At 40.4% G+C, this 19,341-nt stretch overlaps 1 protein-coding gene across 2 annotated transcripts in view; it reads right to left on the reverse strand.

Annotated features, from left to right (window-relative positions):
• Window positions 1-19,015, reverse strand: part of COL4A5 (collagen type IV alpha 5 chain) — a 75,169-nt gene extending 56,154 nt beyond the window's left edge. For both annotated transcript variants that reach the window (XR_008433358.1, XM_053955420.1), the window contains exon 1: window positions 18,852-19,015. Coding sequence is in view for 1 of the 2 variants with exons in the window: in XM_053955420.1 (XP_053811395.1) it covers window positions 18,852-18,941 (90 nt within the window). In the remaining variant the exon portion in view is untranslated. The remainder of the gene's footprint in view (window positions 1-18,851) is intronic.
• Window positions 19,016-19,341: the final 326 nt, after the last annotated feature.

Raw genomic sequence — 19,341 nt, forward strand, 5'->3', positions numbered from 1 at the left:
TGGCAAAGCAGGCACAAAAATTGCACTACAGGAGATTGCATACTGCATAACAAGTTAGTACAAGTTTGAAAATCACTCAGCAGCCAGAAGCTAGAGGTTTTTGATGTCACAGAATCAGTTGTGTATCTCACATGAATGCTAAGGAAATCTAGGCTCCATCCTATGAATAGGAACACTCGGGATTTCTCCTGCACATGAACAATAAATTATCTATACTTCAATCACACAAAGAAAATGGATGCAATGACATTCCAAATGCAGAAAAATCTACGTTAAGAGCAATATTTATATGGTTACCATCAGTACTTTACCCTTAGTAACCAGTTAACCATCACTACTTCTGAAAATTATGTGACCTTCTGGGTTTCCAGATATGGAAAACTGAATGACTCCAAACCCTAGGGGAACTCCAAGTTACACTTGGTACATGATGCAGTTGGAAAACCAAGCAAGACTCTTGCCTTGTATTATTACCTGGCAGCCAGAAGCCTTCAGTAGCAGTTCAGTTCCTGGCTCTGGCCAGTAGGACACACTGTCTTAGGTGACAGAAGATAATAAAACATATTTGATATAAGAGCAAGTTGTAGCTTGATCATAAGGAGCTGGTCGCAATCTCCATATCTATCAAAATCTTTTAGTTTTCAACTACACCAAGATGAATAAGGAATCAAAGCAGCTTTTAAGAACTCAAGACAAACTGCTTAGATTTGCTCCTTACTGTGTTCCTGTTGCCTCCCTGCTCCTGTACCTGTAGAGATGAATGCACTATCACTGCTTATTTCCTATGCTGACTTTTCCATAGCAAGACACAACCAAAGGCTCTAATTAATCTATTCAAGTTTAGCTAATCCTTTCACTGCATTTTCCTGACAGCTTCTACCCATTGAATCTGTGTGTGGAGAACAAGTTCTTTTCATTAGTCCATAAAAGGAGGGATGGTATTGGTTTACTGGTCAAAGGATAATTCTTCCAGAACAAGCTTGGTCTTTTGTGTCTTACATGGACTGAGGAAAACTGCTTTATGCCACCAACAGAATGCAGTTTTTTTTGTTTGTTATTTTTCAGTTTGAAGAAAAAAATTACATATTCCTACTCCTGGCTTGTAACAGTCAGCTCAGTGAAATGAATAGCCTAAGTCATTCTCAAAATGTGTTGTGGTTAAAACCCTGCCTCATGCATTGGGCACATTCCACTCCTTTCTCATCAGGCCCAAAGACCTTGGTTACAAGACAATTTCAGCATATTCCATTCTCACCCCACCTCCCAGCTGCCACTCACAACACTATTGGAGAAAACATTTGTAAAAACTACCAGGAAGATGAATGCTGCTGCTGGAGAGAACAGTAACTTGGGACTTTGCAAAACTGTGAAGTGAAAAAGAAGTGATTTATCACTACACACACACAGCTGCAGGGAAACCTAACAGCTGATAATGCAAACATAGCGAGGGGTTTCAGGGAGCACCCAAACCCTTACACTAGAATACTTCAATAATGTATTAGTATTAAAACATATAGGAGTTTAAGAGTAATTTAATACTCTTTCCATAAGCAAGATTACAGAGGGAAGCCACTGATTTCCAAACCTTGACACTTAAAACAAATCACCAATCAAGAGAAGGTGAGGCTTCTTACAGAAGCATGGTAGGTGATTCTATGAGAGTTCTGATATGACCCAAAAATTTGTTTACAAATGAATTCTCAATTCAGGTATCAGACAACTGGATAAGAAAAAGAAAAGAGAAATAGCTCGAACAGTTTATTTATTCTGACATCCTCCTTATGTATAATTTTATCACAAATCAAGAATTTCCTGTTTGTCCACTCCTCTCGTTCCTAGAGGAGCAAAGTGACATTACTGAATGCAGCAATGCAGTTTGTACTAACAGACTGCATGCTTTTCTTGAAAGCCCCCTTCTGATAGCAGCAGGAGGTCAGAAAAGAAAAGCCTGATTGTGGACAGCCACTGATTTTAAATGCTGGTGTCACCTGTAATGCATTAAGACCCCCCCTAAGAGACTTAAATCATGAAGCTCCAGTGAGGTTTAACTTGCACACACTAACTTCATAAACAGATGTTGTCCTGAAGGGAACCAGACAGTTATTTGACACAACATTGTCAGCTGCCTCCCCAGGTAAGGATTGTTCCCTCTATTTGGAAAAAGATGCACAGAAACCATTGAAATAAATTCTGCCCAAGTAAAGATGGCAAGAATTTTAAAACAAATTGAAAACTGTAACAGACACTGATGACAGGAGCTTCACTGAACTGTAGAATAATGTGAGTGAGGAGCAGAGGGCAAGCAGTAAAGGCTAGACAAAAAATGTTACTATACACTCATGTCACACTGTGTAGCAATTGCTCTATTTGTATTTTCCCGTACTTTTTCCTAATGACTTCCTTAGGATTTATTTGCTACAAATAATGAAGCTTTTTGATTGTTTGGATTTACTAAGCCTTCCATTCTCTAGAATAGTCAAAGGAAGAACCATCCATAAAACCCATTCAAAAGCAATTAATCTCTGAGGGCTTCCGCACAGCACACAGTCTGTCTCCCCTAACAGCTCTTCAACCTGAGACTCGTAACTCAGGTTTTTCACAGATAAAAGTAACAGAAGCATTTCTGCAAGGCTGATGTGGTTATGAGTCCTCCCACTACCTGCAGCAGGTCTGACTGAAAAGCCCCAGGCAAGGAACTTCTGTGATTCACAGATACAGTCTCAACTTGAGAGGGGACACACAGTATCTTTATATTTTCCTTTCCTTCCAAGCGATTTTAAAGCTAGTACAGCACTTGTTCTGGTTAGTTTTAGGTTATCAAGCACCTCAGGTCTCTCCCTTCTGTATTTACAAGCAACATGTGACCAGCTACTCTTCTTAGCAAGTTAATCAGGTAATGAAGTTACCGTAGTACCAAAAAAAGCTGAATGAAACAGAGTTTTGTATTCAGATAGAATCACACCAAACCACAAAGCAGTGGCAAAAGAACTGCAGGTACATCAAACCCTTCAAGTTCTAGCACAGCATGCATCAGCCTCCCCAGGTTTTTACTGCCAAAGAAGGGCAAGAGGGGTTAGAAACAATGGAAGCGTTAATTAGGCTAAAACCCATAGTTTTGAAGTCTTTTAGTCCAGAAAACAACGAAAAAAGGACTTCCCAATTCACCAAGTCTGACTCTAGACCACTTATTTGATAAAATACACTTATATCTTGGAATTCCTAGAGTATCTAAACTAACTCAAATACACACAACTTTACTGCTGAAAAACAGTTTAACGGTGTTTTGTAGCTCATGAAAGCTCACTGTGGAAATTGCAGATTTTCAAGCTTCTCTTGTTCATGATTTAGGGTTGGCAGAAGAGAATTTTCACAGTAGGGGCTGCAATTACCTGTTAGACATCTGTGAAAGATATTCCTAAAATAAAGCTTATACACAGTGAACAAATGCTTAATGCTATTAACATCACCCTCTGCATTCAAATATGACAGCCTACCAATTGTCAACATAAGCTCAGCATCAGAAAAAAAAAGGAGCATAAATACTGAATAATTCTATCAATTATAAAGACTGCCTCTGTTGTTCACTCTGATTAAATCAGCAAATTCAACATACAGCAAAGCATCAGTTACAAATGCCTTTGCTCTAAGAGGATGGCTTAAGTAATCTTCCTGCTGTAACCATGCAAAAGCCACAAACTCAATTATTCATACCTCTATTTATAATGCAAATAAATCCAGCCTTTCAATTCCAAGCAGACAAAGATTAAGCTTTTTTTTGGTGGTGGTCTTGAAGAGTATCCTCATATTCATTAGCTTGACAAGATCTGTGTAACAAAACACCTGTGCAGTTTTCTAGCTAAGGATTTACTACTCCTCCAAGTCAAATATTTCACCATTTATCTTCAGCAAGTTGATTTTCCCTTCACTTGCCTGGACAGAAATATAACCAACAAACAAAAGGTTTTGTGGGGATTTGACAAGCAGAGTTAAAGCAGCTATTGTGAGTTCTAATTATGATTTCACATCCATGTTCTTTAGGCTTAAGCAGGAGTACAAATTTGCAGATAATTTATTATTCATATATCTGTGTGAAGTCAGCTATGGCAGCAAAGTCATCACAGGTCTCTAATCCAAATGGCCATCCTTTTCACACTAAAGTGGTGTATTTATGAGCAGTAACACTGCTACAGCAGAATATGAATTAAATGCTTTTACATGCCCTTCTAAGGAATTGTTTCCCTCAATCTACCCAAAGATGTGAAAAGAGTAAAAATACCACGATCTAAAATGTAAGAGTCAAAATATGTTTGCAGAAGTTCTCGGCCAATTTTTTTTTAACTAAGGGAACTTCTGGCATGCAATTTCATCTGTTGCACCTCAAGGCACTATCTTTCTTTGAAATCTGTACAATATAAGACCTGTTCAGACTGGCAGAGGAAACTTTTAGTTGTAGTAGCTACAGTTCTGACCAGAGTGAATGAGAACACAAGAGGCAGGTTAAAAACCATTCTCAAGCATCTGATGGATAAACAACTCCTCTTTTTCCTAGCACTATGTGCTTGCTGTTTAGATACATGAATAGCTACTAACAATAACAACATGGAATAACTGTAAGTGATCTGCTAAGTCTAGTTATCACATCCCAAATGAATGGTCTGATTAACTGGAAAGTTTAAGAATTAATAAATTCTCTTAGAATAGAGTTACTATAAATTGGTTGGAAATAAAGGTGTACTTAGAAAAACCCTAAAATTATAAGCAAGAAAAGCTTGGCATAACTGCTTTCAGAATATCCAGAAATTGAAACAAGTTTGTCTGTATCAAAAATATTTTTTGCTACAAGAAATGGACAGGAGCTCTTATCTAAAGAGAATTGAACTTTTCTGCCTGTACCTTGTACCAAAACAATATGGAATTTATTGCTTTAAACTGAACTAATTATGGTTCTTTAACATACAATTTTTCATAAAGAGTATCTTTCACAGAAGCTTCTAGTTAAAATAAGGGCAATACTTGCAGCAACAGATCTTCCATAGACCAGTCTAACTACAGGCAACCTTTGGAGTCAAGGACTCTTTACTGGATGAACAGCCCAAAATTTGAACAACTTTGATCAATCCCCAAACTGCAACTATTCACCCATTCAGAACAGGAGGTATCACAACCTGGCAATTTCTCTGTATCCGACTCCTGAACCAGAACAGAAGGCAGAAAGTAGAAGAGCCCAGCTGGGCATGTAACTCTTTACTCCCTTTCTCAATACTTGGGTTTAAGAAGGCCGAGGCTGACAACTTCAGGACATGAAGAAACATTAGGCAGAAACTTTAAGTACAGAGTTTAAGGAACAGATAGCCCTTACAACTCACAGTAGTTCACTCCTACTTTCTACACAGCCTTCCATCTTCAAAAATGATAGTTGCCCTCTGCTTTAACGGGCACTGCCAGCCTTGCACTCAAGCGTCGGTGAGGAAAAGGACATGGACAGTTCTCACCACTTCTGAAAACCCTAATGTTTCTGCAGTCTATTAGTTTTACAGCACAGAGAATGGGCTTCAGTGCAGTATATTTTACTGGGTGAGACACAGAAAGTAAAATAATCAGATCAAGTTCCCTTGCCCTTCTCACAAGCATTTCAAAGCTACACTTGAAGAGACCTGAGAAGCCAAATACTTCTGGCCTAATGAACATGAATTTCCAAACAGCTCCACATCAGGCTGTATGAATTGGTAAAAATTTCCTTTAACAGCAACTTAGAAGTACTATCTTTCTGCTGCCATCCAGAGGCAGCATCTTACAAAGCATCTATGTTTAGATTTGGCAAGTATACCTCCCGGTAAACAGTGCAAGCTAAGAGCATTAAACCAGAATGTAACCTACCAGGTGGCCTTCTCAACCTACTCCATCTCCACATTAATGAACTGACAGATGCCAAACACCACATTCATTTCCTTCAGCAAGCACTGCAGCTGCATGAACCTCTAAATATACAGCATATCTAGAGAAACATCCTAAACAAAGTAACTCTGGTTGGCTTTGCAGTTTGGGAATGCATAAATTTCATATCACCTCTGTAGGCAGCCTCACTACTGCTCATTTCAGTTCTAAATGCTGAGCTCTGAATGCAAGCCATCTTCTAACTTTTGTACAGATCATAAGTGAACCCCTAAACAAGTACTTAGCAAATTAGAGGAATGGTTAGTTTTAAGCATGCCTCCATCTTTGCCTGCACAGCTACACATCTCTACAACTCACACCATCCCTGAGACACCCACATGGAGCACCTGGCAGTCAGTCAGTGGCAGGATACAGTAAGCCACTTGACTTTTCAGGAAGTCTCAGTTTTACTTTTATTTTACACACAAGCCTCTAATCACCAACCTCTTGGGGCTTCCTGATTTTTTCCAGCTGCAAATAAGAAGTGCCATATGGTACTCATTACAGGTTAAGATTTAGTAGTCATTTAGGACCTTTCCCATGTGGCAGGTGTTAGATGTTGCCACTTTCTATAACCATGTCCAAATGTAACACAAACCTAGACCAAACGGTCAGTTAGGCTTCTAAGTCTCAGATATGCTTGCAAGCCAAGTATTACACATTCATAGCACCAGTCATTCTGGCACTCTGTTTTTACTCCTTTTCCAGTTAAAGAAATTGAATAAAGACACAGACATTCCCTGGAAAATGTCCTATTCCTCACCCTCGTCCATATAACATGCAATAGAAGAAGCTTCAATTCCAGAGTCCTGTTAACAGAGGTCAGACATTTGTCACTGACAACTGCACTTTCAGGTGTCAAGAGCATGAAGCAGACCACACAAGAACAGAAATCCATTTCTTCCCAAAATAGAATAGTATTTTAGATTAATCCAACTCCATTCTGGTCTATTTTGAAACTACATTACTGCACTAAATCAATACCAAAGATTAAGCAAATATACATGCTAAAAAGAATAGAGGCTGTGCAGAGTGATATTGCACTGAGATGTTATCTGAAGAAGTCCACACCCTCCTAACTGCCAGAACAAGACCTAACTCACTTTAAGGCTTGGTGGGTGTCTGGGGGATTTTTTTTTTATTTGTGGTGGAGGCGATTATCAGCTCTATTCTCCTTCAGTTCTTGGACCAAGTATCATAGCTTCAAGGTTCTTTTAGTTTGAGCTGTTTTATCATTTGTTTATGCCTGTGGCAGCAGCACACTCTATGTGTGCACTTTAACACCTAAAGAGAGCACTACAGGCAGCACTTTCTCTGTGGTGCTCAATGCTAACAAGGAGCTACTCTCCAGCTTCAGGTAACCAAATTTGAAAAAGTAAGTGGCACTGAAGAGGGCCTAGTTAAACAAGGAAGCAATGGAGACCAAACAATTCTCCTAACCCGGTAAGTCAGAGGCACTCATAAAAGAATGGAACATCAGGATCTGAGGAGATGGGAGACCCTTTTATCCATGTGGGTTCAGAAATCCCTAAAGCTGATAAAAGTGGAATATTTAGTGAGAGGTCTCAGATGCCTGTTCAGGAGCTCACATGTTGAACTTCAGCAGATATGGAGTACCCTCAGTGTCAGCCTCTCAAGTTCATTCACTTAAGCACTGGTTGTGTGCTATAGCAGTAGCTCAGGGCTCCCTAGAGCACCTGCCACTTCAAGTGAGGTACTCCTGTGCAAAATGCACCTTTCTATGAAGGAGTGACCTTATGGTGAATGGAGAATCACAACAGTAATTTCCCAGACTATCTTACAGGAAAAAAAAAAAACAAAAGGGGGCCTGAATGTATTTTATTGCCTTTAAAATGCTGTAAGACAGCCCCAGGCTAGTGCTAGTAGAACATTCTATCTAGCACATGCAGATCTTGGAATTTGATACTCAACTTTGATTAGAAGAAAAAGATTCCACTCCCTTACACCAGAGAAATTACATCTAGAGGCTATAAATTACATTATCCTGAGAATCATTACATTCAGATTGCACTGATCATCACTAAGCAGAAAGCAAGTCTCAGGAATTAAGTCACACTTCTCAGAGACTTGCTACGTTAAAAAATTTGAACTCATGCAAGGAAGTAGTTGAAAGGGCCATAGATTAGATCTTTAAATAAAACATTAAAAAGGCAACAAATTTTTAAAAGCATTAAAATTGTATCAATTACAGGACAGGAAAATGAAATCTGATCAGCGCTAGAGAAAGGGGGTACAGAGGGACAGGAAAGACACTATATTTTTGTATCAAAGGGAAACAAAAGGGGAGGGAGGGAGGAAATCTTCAGTAGCAGCACTGAGCTTCTCCTCACTTCAATACTTGTAAATTTACGTTATTGCTTTTGTCAGCAATTGATTTTATTCCCAGTCACATTCTCGAGGTTCCCCAGTAGCAAGTTGATAATATGCAACCTGAAGTATCTCCTTGCAGTGATTCTCTGACCGGGTCCAAAGATGTCAGTGAGCTGTCTTCCTTACAACATCACGCTAAAATACTGTCAGTTTAAAAAAGGGTGGAGGCAGGGGCAGGTAGGCAAAGAGAGAGCACATATGGTTCCAACACCCCAGCACAATAATTAAAGTGAGGAGATCCATTCATAAGAAACAGCCCTCAAGTATTATTAAAACTTGAGATGCAGTTCAATCTGAAGCTTGGCAGGAATAAGAAACAGCCTCTGGCATTTGTACTCATTCCAAAACAAAGTCACTTTCTCTAAGGGAAATTATTCCCTCAGGCACCCCATTTTAGGGAGTACACCAACTTCCACAAGTGCTATTTGCAGCCAAACATATGCAAAGAAAATAACCTGCTTCAAGTTTGACACATGCTCTGCATCCTGCAGTAATCAGTAAGTTAACTGTAAATACTGAATTAGGAGCTTTCCCACAAATTTTTAACATTATTCCTACAGCAAGCAAGGTTTGGAATAGAAGATAGCGTTTCAATGTCCTTTTAGACTGCAACTATTTGAGCAATAAACAGAAATTCAAAGCCAGCTCTACTTTGAGCAAGAGGTCACCAAATCTAGACTCCAGAACAGAAGGATTATGTTTCCAGCCTAAGTTTTACTATGATCCTACAATAAATTAGCTTGGAACATCACCACTTTAAATTTTGTTATCTACACCTAAGTAAAACTTCAGAATGTTAAATCCAACAATATTTTTGTGGTGGGTGCCAGGTGCCCACCAAGCTCCACTATTACTCCTTACCTGGACAGGAAAGAAAAAATATAGAAAAAGGTCCCTGGGCCAAGACAAGCACATGGAGAGATCATTCAGCAGTTAGCATCACAAGCAAAACAGACTCAGGGAAATAAATTTTATTGCTAATCAAAAGTCATTGTAGGGTAATGAGAAATAAAATAAAAGACCTTCCAATACCTTGCTCCTGCCTTACTTCTTCCCAGGTTAACTTCACTCTCAATTTCTCCACTCCTACCCCCCCCCCCCCCCCCAGCAGCACAGGAGGATTGGGAATGAGAGTTCTGGTCAGTTTGTTACACCTTGTCTCTTCATTATCAGTTTCTAATTATTTCCTTCAGAAAATTCATCTTTACACTTTAAATATCCACCCCCTGTATTGATTCTTTTAGCAACTGATGATTACACTCCTGAACACCACCAGAAAGGTAATTCTTGTTGTTTTAAGTCATTTTCTACCAAAATGATCAGCATATTCAGAGTCACAGAGTAAGCTGAGTTGGAAGGGACCCTCAAGAATCACGAAGTCCAGCTTCTGGCTGTGCTTAGCATGACCCCCAAGAGTCACACCATGTGCCCTTTTCTTGCCTACACTTTCTGCTGTCAAGACAAAAATAGTTACTGAAAAGCTTACACTACAGTTTAGAACAATACATCTCAGGTTAATCTGCTTGTTATGTTAAACAAATGTGCTTAGTCCAACTGTTTAAAAAGACAGGGAAAAAAAAAGCACTACTATTTCCATTACTATTTCTATAACACACCGTGCTCTTTCTCCACAATTACTTTTGCAGCATATAAGCAATCTATGGTTCTTTACTCTGATTTTTGGGTACAGTATACCCATGTCCTGAAAATACACATTTCCTGAGCATGACTAGACCTGTCAACAAGCATTTTCTCATCCAAGCATGAAGAAGTTTTCTAGGTTCACTTAGGATACAAAAATTCAAACATTAGACAGAGATGTTTTAACATTTTATTATTGCCACTGCTTTAAGAATATGAAAGATTCTAGAACAGAAAAGTGACTTTCTGCTGACACAGGAGTGTCATTCATTCTATTGCCAAGAGGTTTCCATTAGCATTCTGATTCAGAAATGAAATGAAATTATGTATATACTCTTCCTTCAATCAAAATTACAAAAACATTTCCACCTAGACAAACACCAACTTCTGCATGGATGTTTTCACTGTGTGTCTGGGCAGACTCTGGGCACAGCTTTCTAGCAACTTTCATGGCACTACCTTCCCTATTAAAAAAGGCACCAAATGAATATTGCAAGTTAAACTACCAAAACAAAACACAGTCAAGCTTTGCAACTTACAGAATCACAGAATGAACTAGGTTGGGAAAGACCTTTAAGATCATCTAGTTCAACCTATGACCTAACCTAGCACCTCATCATCAAGTAAACCACAGCACTGAGTGCCATGTCTGGTCTTCTTTTAAACACCTCCAGGGCAGATGATTCCAGTGCCCAATCACTTTTTCAGTGAAGAATTTCTTTCTAACATCTAACCTAAACTTCCCTTGGTGCACCTTAAGGCTGTGTCCTTCTGTCAGTTGTTGCTTGCAAGAAGAGACTGGGCCCCATCTGACTACAGCCACCTTTCAGGTAGAGAGTGATAAGATCACCCCTGAGTCTCCTTTTTTCCAGTCTAACTTCTCATTCTCTCTAGATTTTCTCCTTATTATTTTAAATATTTTTAAATTCTTAGGTCATTAACTAAGTAATGGTTTTGCAGAAATCTCACTTTTTTTCCCTCATGTCTGATGACACAGTGAACTAATGAAAAGAGATGGCAAAGTCAAATATAAATTCTCATTTCTCAGTGCAGAAGCTTCCTTTTGAATAGCTTTGCCCTTTAAGGTTGAATATACAAGAGAAGTGTTCTAACTAATTCAGAACAAGTATTTTCTATTATGAAGTCAATTCCTATTGTCTGAATGACAGTTAGAAATTACCTTTCAGAAACAATAGCTTCTGCTGTCTTTCTGTGTGACAGGTTGGTTCTAAGTAAGTTGACTCAAAAAAACCCACTGCCTCATAAAAAGGATTATTTTAAAAAGATTTTAAAACTGAGTTCATAAGCTCCTTCACCCGAGCATTTTTTTCAGTGGCACTTCTTGTCAGGACATCACAATTTTTAGGAGCTGGAGGCTTGTCTAGCCTTGCCTGCAAATCACGTTAGTTTTCATTGCTTTAAGTAAAGCGATTTAATTGTGGGTTTTAATAATTGCTACTTTAATTCAAGGTGTAGAAAGAATGCAGTTCATGGTTCAGGGTGGTCATTTTCTTCCTTTCTATCAGATTCCTGTGGCATTTAAGTGCATAAAGAGAAAGGTTTGCTTTTGAAGAACTGATGATACATTTAACAGACACAGACTAATGCTAGATAGAAATATATTTAGGGCTTATGAAATAAAATCTTTCCTAAGGAAGGAAAACAAGACTTCATTGCTAACATAGTGAATTACAAAAAATCAACTATAATTGTGGAATTAATGGTTGCCTAAGCTTGACAGCTTTATGTAATTAATAACTAATGCTTGCTATACTTTCACACAGAATGCAGGAGTTGGAGTGGATAGAAACCAGAACAGATAGAAATAAAGCTAACTATTCTGAATATACTGTAGGTTTTTGATATGTGCAGAGTACTGGAGGAATGCAGGTAAGTCCAGAATATATAATCACTTCTTATTTCCTCTAACTACTTTTAAGTAGTCCAAGGATTCCAAGTCACAAGTTTTGCATCATGCTGCTTACAATACAAATTAAGTTACTACTTCATACAAATAAAGACTCAGTCACATCTTTCTAGATTAAGACAGAAAAGTAGAAAACTCCTACCATAAGAAAAGCATTAAGGAGTTGGTAATAGGAAAATAAGACAGCCAGCCTACAGCACTGCAGGCAAGCAAAAAACCACAGCACCCATTGGTAACTGATTCTTCCAAACACCCAGCTAATTACTTGAAACAGCACTCAAAACTCATCACTATTACAAGGGCTCAGTACAGTTTCTCTCAGTACAAATGTTGTAGTTTATGTCACTTAAGCACTATAGTTGCCAGATAACGACAAAATTTTATACTTTGCACAATAAAGTTCTGTTTTTGTCCTGCCCAGTAACCTTATAAAAAGACAGTCAAACTGAAAAATAAGCTAGAAAGGAACATCAGCATAGTTCTGTTTCATTTGCTATACAAAAGCACTAAGATATTGTGACTTCTGTCACTTACAGCAGTAGTTCCTAAAACAAGCTGAGTTGAAGAGTCTCTATGAAGCTTTATCTTTCTGGTGAGTGGTTCTGAATCTCTGAAATGAAGCCATTCCACTGCAGCTCTGGATATTTGCCATGGCTCTCAGGTGAGTCTGTGCAGCAAACAGCACCAAATGGACCTGCCAAACCTCTATTTCTTCTACCAGAGCCAATGAGGTGATCTTACCTATCGGAACTAGGTCTCCAAATACAACAGCAGGACAGACAACTACTGCAGTAGAGAAAGAGGTGCCAGGAGATGAAAGTCTTGGTTTCATACCAGTGAACCACATCAACAGCAAGCAAGGACTTCCTCCATGCTCACTGTTCCTCCTGGAGAAGGGGTGACTGCCACATCCACAGATCTCAGGAGTAACCAAAGGTTGTGGAAGTCTGGTTTCTAAGAGCATCTAAATTCTCTAGGAAACAGTACAACATAAATATCTTTATCTAAATTAATGGTGTGGTTTAAAATTAAGATTCACCTTGCTAACAACTAAAGCCAGTCCTAGAATAAAGACACTTTCCAACATGTTTAATGCCTTTCAGCAGAAAATCCTGACAGATACAGACACTGGCAAAATGACTTACTAACCTGTGTTATTATTCACTGCATTCACTTCAGGGAAGTGAATAAGCCTTGGCTTATGTTGAGGAAAGAGAGGGAAAAGCAGGATTTCAGCAGAGCTGCAGCAGCAAAGCTTATCTAGTATGCACTGGCATCATGTTAGACTAGAGCAGGACAGTTCTGCAGGTCTAGCTATACCTTAATAAAATGAACCATTCTGTAGATAATAAACTAGAACCAAAAGTAAAACAACAGTGTGTTGCACACATATGCCTTTTACAGCGCTAAGAGAGAGAAGAGATTGAAATTCAACTCTGACATTTCAATTCTCTGTAGAGATTAGGTAAAAGAAACAAAATACAGATGAGAGACTAAACTATTTCCCTTGCCCTCCAAAGGGAGGGAACAAAGAAATCCAACAACAGAGCTGCAATAACCGAGAGCCTTCCAGTTAGCTGAAATCCATAGCTTTAAAGCCCCTTTCTTTCCTACTCCTAACACACACTCCTCAAGTAAAAAAAAATCCAAACCAAAACCCCTAAACATTGTCTACATTGCCACTACAATTTCTCTTCTGTTCCATTAAAACAGAATAATACACATACAAACACACACTTCATAAGACACCTCTACAAAAGTGGAAGACAAAATTAAAATTCTGCATGCTATATGCTGACAACTTAAGAGATTATTTATTAACTAGTAGAAACTAAATTTCAAAAAAACCCAAACATTTAATCTGATACCTTGCAATCTGCAATTTAACTTATTAACTTTAAATTACTGGATATGAAAATTGTCTTACCAGAAAGTACACCTAGGAGCACAACTGTACTTCCACATAATTTTAGACTTCTAGCATAATTCAAGCTGGAAGGAGCCTTGGGGTTATTTAGTCCAGTCTCCTACTCAAACATGTAAAAAGAGAGGCAGGGTTTCATAACTAGGAATCACACAAGATCAGTCTTTTTGAAGCAGACTAAAGATATGTCTACTAATACATTAGTTTCAGCATCATGCCTTCTGGAAGAAGGGAGAATAAAGGATTAACTGGGTTAAGCAACAACGTAAAACTTGTAATACAGCTTTGCAATTATCTAATTGCTCTTCATTCATCTCTTTTAAAATTAAGATCACATCCTGCAGTCTTTGCTTCTTGCAGTGCCCACAAGTTGTCCAAGAAATACTTAAGCTCTGCAAGAAAGACTCAGTCAATTGCAAAGCAATTTAAAAAAAAAAAAAAAAAAGTAATAGATTTCTTTTTATAAATAGGACCCTTTCCTCTTCATCTCAGCTAGGTTTATTCTGATGACAATTTCACGTCACATTGAAGCTTTTTCTCCCCACACTTAGCAACTACATACCCAGGACGCTCAGCACATTGCCTTTTTTTCAGACACTGCACTGTACCAATGATATTTAATAAGGTTTAATTGCATTGCAAACCTTCCAAAGGAGGGTAGAGAACACTGCTTAGTGATCCTTAAAACTGCATCAGCACTCTATATTTTGAACAAGTTCTATTTCAGGTACTCTTGAGAATAGATGGCTTACAGCACTAAAAAGTCTGCAGTCAACACCAGATTGCCAAACACTGCATTGAGCAGGAACTTCAAAGCACGCCAGTGGTTTTTAATGTGACTGACTCCACACAGCCTTATGAAACAGACAAGCAAGAATTGTCTTAATTCAAAGCAATTTTGTCTGGCATTGTCACCGTCGGCAGAGGCGACTTTCCATTCAGTGCATTTGTGCAATACCATTCCTAGAACATACACCTGAGCATTGCCTGCCTATCTTGTTCTGGGGTGATCAGTGGACTGTTTGCACAGCTGATACAATTGGAAAAGGAAGCTTCCTCATCTCAGTGAAAGAAAGGTAAAAATGCACAATGCATCTTCACTGCATGTACAAAACACATTCTTCCCTGTACTTTGCTCCAGACTGAAAATATGCACATTAGATTTGCTGGGATGCCCGTCATGATTTCAGTAGTTTTGTAATACAGAAAAGTTTGCACATGTTCTAGAAAACCCAACAACAGCTAATTGCATTACAGTAAGCATCATTGCTTATTCATAGTAGAAAAAAAAAAATCACGACATAAATTTACATTTGCTATTAAATAAATTAACCAACTTTGTCCTAGGAAAATTTCCCTTTCTACTTTAAGAAAGGTAACTAATAATTGGTTCCAATGCATACATTATTCATTCATGAACAGGAAAATGAAAGCCTAGGAAATCCCACTGAAATATCACTCTATTTCCATCATATGGAAAAAATGAAAAAAATACATAATGATTTTATAAAAGATTCTGTTATGGTCTAAATTGTTCTTACATTCTGCTTCATTCAGGATTCCTTGGATATGGCAGCATTTTAGTACATGCTAGAACAGAACCTAAGATATAACTTTTACTCTATATCTTCAACTAAAAGCCATGGAAGTTCAAAACCAAAACACGTGACATGATAAGTTGCAAGCAGAAGGCCTTCAGCCTTGATGTTACGAAACCCATCTTGTGCATGACTAATCAAGACACATCTACAGAATTTCAGGATTAAATACCTTCTGAATCCTAAAAGCCAGCTTCCACTACTTTCTGCTTTTACAGATCTAGCTTTTGTAACTAGAAAAAGCCACTGCCAGTTATGAAACAGAACAAAATAACAACTACCACCACTACCATGATAAAATAGTTAGAAAAAACAAGAAACACAGATGACCAAATTAATCATATTGATCATGTACCTTGTAATTACTGACACAGTACCATGTATTTTTACATATGGTAACCTCCGAAAGGAAAAAAGAAATCCTAACTAAACTTAGAGATCTTTCACAAATAATACATTACTTCCCTAAACACAATTTATATCCAACTTGCCAGCCTGCCTTACCATACTTGAACAACTCTTTTCAACCCTATAGTTTTAGTCAAAGTGGAATTATAATGGAAGACAAAGAAAAAAGACATTGAAGACACTACTCAATTTTTACTAACTTTGGGGTTGACAAAGTCTATTTACACTTTAAAAGTCTAGGCCTTAGCTATGAGGGAAATTTTTCCAATATAAGCCAATAGTCAGTTACTAACTTCTAGTGAGTTTCATAGACAGCACAACTGAAGAATCTAGTCCATCTATGTTCTCTAATTAAACAGATTTCCCAGTCACAGCTTGCAATCACTTTTCTATAACACAGTGCAAGTGTAAACCTGCCAGGAGAAGAAAAAAATTCTGCCTATAAAAGACTGGCTTATATATACGTATGTGGATTTATATTAAAACTAGCAAGGCAGTAAAGCAATGATTGAAATTGTCCATTGGAATAAGTCCTCATACCCTCTGCTGAAAGCATACAAATAAGCACTTTAAAAAATATTTTAACTTCATTAATTGATGAAACCATCTTCCATCTCATTCATTCTCCCATTCGAAAGCAGAACCATTTTCAAACTCCCAGTTACTTTTACACTGTTCATCAGTAGTTACACGCCTCACTCTACATCAACAATGAGTCTGCACAAGAGTGCAGAGCATGATCCATATGCTGCTCACCAAGTGCAGACTATGGGCTGTGAAAACACAGCAATAAAATCTGAACAATGAAATCCATCTCTACTTCACTGTGAAACTTTGGTTTGGGTTTTTTTAACAAGTCACAAGGATTTCTCTGTGATGGGCACACAGGCAGATGATTCTTAGCTATGTCCTGTCACTTGGTAACTGATCACATAGCAATACACACTATTACAACAATCTGGAGCAAAGAAGATACACTTTTTTATTGGAAATGTGAATTATGATGTTGAATAACAATTTCAGGTATTATTTGAATAAGGATACCAGAATGACTTGAAGTCTTTTGACCAAATTTGCCCTTTTGGGGTGACGATTCTGACACAGGGTCCCAAAACAAAATCACAGAAGAGACTGTATGTATCAAACATACTGTTGCAGCATCTACTCAACCCTTTCTGACAATGGGTAGAATAAATTGCTGATACCCATTAACAAGGATCAGCAATATTTAGCCTTATCACAGGAAATTCAAAAACATCAGGACACCAAAGCACCGAGAAACGATTAGAAAAAATATATTACAAAAGACCAGTGGGATTTATGTAGTGTGGAACAGAGACATCTCTCTCTTTCCCCCGCTCCCACTTAGCCCTTGGGTCTTCAGTTAATCTTATCTCACTGCAAATCCTAAGAGAGGCTGCAGCACAAGGTGGTGTTAAGAACCAGAAATTCTACCACTGGTTTTGCTCCCTTCTTAATTTCTCCCAAGGTAGGGGACTGCCTACAGGGTCACTGCAGATCCCTTCCCACACCCCACAGATTCACAGTAATTGCACACACAGAACTCTGCTTGGACACTTTCCTGAAGAAAGAAAAGGGCCACATTTATGCACACAAATCTCCCTGGCTTCAACCCCTACCTGCTAAAACAGTGAAGTCCTGTAGGTGGGACTGCCAGGGTCCTTCTTTGGGGTGGGGGTATTGGCAGGCAGGCAGGGCTGAGGCCTTACTGAACAGAGCACCAGAACCAGGGGCACAGACAATGTGGAGCCGAGCAGCTCCATATCAGTGAGCACTGCTGGCACACCAGTATCACTTACACTTGGGGTCCCACCTGGGCACAGTAAGGAGGGGTGGAAGAGGAAGGAAGTATATTATGGCTGGTCTTTGCTTTTTCAGAGAGTAGATGAAAGGTCTACAAAGTTTCACTGTAAAGGAATGCACTTCAAAGGAGAGTTCAAGACAAATAAGATTTTGTCAGCACTAACTACAGAATTGAAGGGGGGGGAGTACCAGAGTTGTACTCTGCACCTATTACTATAACATATTATGACTTTTCAACTAGAAAGGAATCCTAAACAACAGACATCTGGAATTTTTTTTCACTTTCCAAGTAAACTTAACAAAAAAGTTAAGAAAGATACAAAGATCATAAAAATCTGAAATTAATGCAGGTTAAAGTGGGAACCTTTTTAGATCATTTTACCACTTGTTAAAAGCTAAAGATCTTAGTCAAATAGCGTGAAACCTGAAGCTAGCGATCACCTCTCAGTCCCACGGCCCTGCCACTCCAGGGAAGCCAGGACAGCATCCCTTTTCCATACACAGAGACCCAAGGTCTCCTCCAGGCCGCCTCCCGTGCGCTCTCTACTACACCGCACACATTTACCATCTCCGCTAGCACTTCCACTTCAGCTTAAAGAAAGCAGAAATACAACACTCAAGAAAACCAAGTCCCAGTGTGAGGCACAGTCCTCCGACGAGCCATGTCCACATGGCTCCATCTCCCTGCCACATCCAAGTGTTACTCACGGCTGCAGGTGATGGCTCAGCGGCAAGAGCTCAGACACCTCTTCACGGAGTTCTTTGGGGGGGGAAAAGGCAGGGGGGGAAGTCTTTCCTCCTTTGTCCTGGAGGAACAGCGGGTTCAGAGCCCACACTAAGCTCACCCGGACTTCCCCCGCCTCGCACTCCCTCCCGCACCGGAGCTGCCGGCGAACCCAGACGTGCGGGCGGCCCGCGGGGAGCGGTCCGCTCCGGTCCGACGGGGCAGCACCGCGGGGCTCTGCCCAGCAAGAACGGCCCGGGAGCCCCAGCACCAGCGGGCAGCCGGAGAGACCCTCCCGCGGCCCAGCCTCACCGACCCCCGCCCGCGCAAGAAGCCACCGAGTTCCTGTCGGGGGGATGCCACCTTCAGCCACCCCAGCCCTAAACGGGCTCCAAAGCTCCCCCCAAGGCTCCACACCGCGGCCGCGCCCGGCAGGGACCGCGGCTCCCGAGGAGAACAAGGAGGGCGCCCCGCACTCACCGCCGCCGCCGCCTCCTGCGGCCCCCAGCACCCCAGCAGCAGCACCAGGCAGCCGGCGGCCAGGCTGCAGCTCCACCGCCTCGGCTCCATCCCGCCCGCTCAGGAGCTCCGGGGCCGGCCCTGCGGCGCGGGCATAGCCCGGCGGGGCAGCGCGGCTCCTGCAGGCGGCTCGCACCGGCCGCCCCGACGCCAGCGCCCGCCCCTCTGCCGCACTCGCCCGCTTCTCCTGGCTCAAGTCCTCCCGGGACTACAGTATTCCTCCGCTCCGGGGGCGGGCGGTGTGGGGCGCGCTGCTACCGCCCCTCTCCGAGGAGGCCACAATCCCCCCCACCCTTCCCTCGGGCGCCGCGGTTTTGTCGGCTCGAAGAGCGGGCGCCGCCTCTCCCCGCCCTGCACCTCCACCGGGCGGGCAGCTGGACCCCGGACTATTTTCTGCAGCGGAAGTTGCCGGGGTGGTGGGTGAAGGGGCACTTGTTGCCAGTGCCGGGTC

The sequence above is a fragment of the Vidua chalybeata genome, chromosome 14 (genome assembly GCF_026979565.1).
Source record: "Vidua chalybeata isolate OUT-0048 chromosome 14, bVidCha1 merged haplotype, whole genome shotgun sequence".
Classification (NCBI taxonomy): Eukaryota; Metazoa; Chordata; class Aves; order Passeriformes; family Viduidae; genus Vidua; species Vidua chalybeata.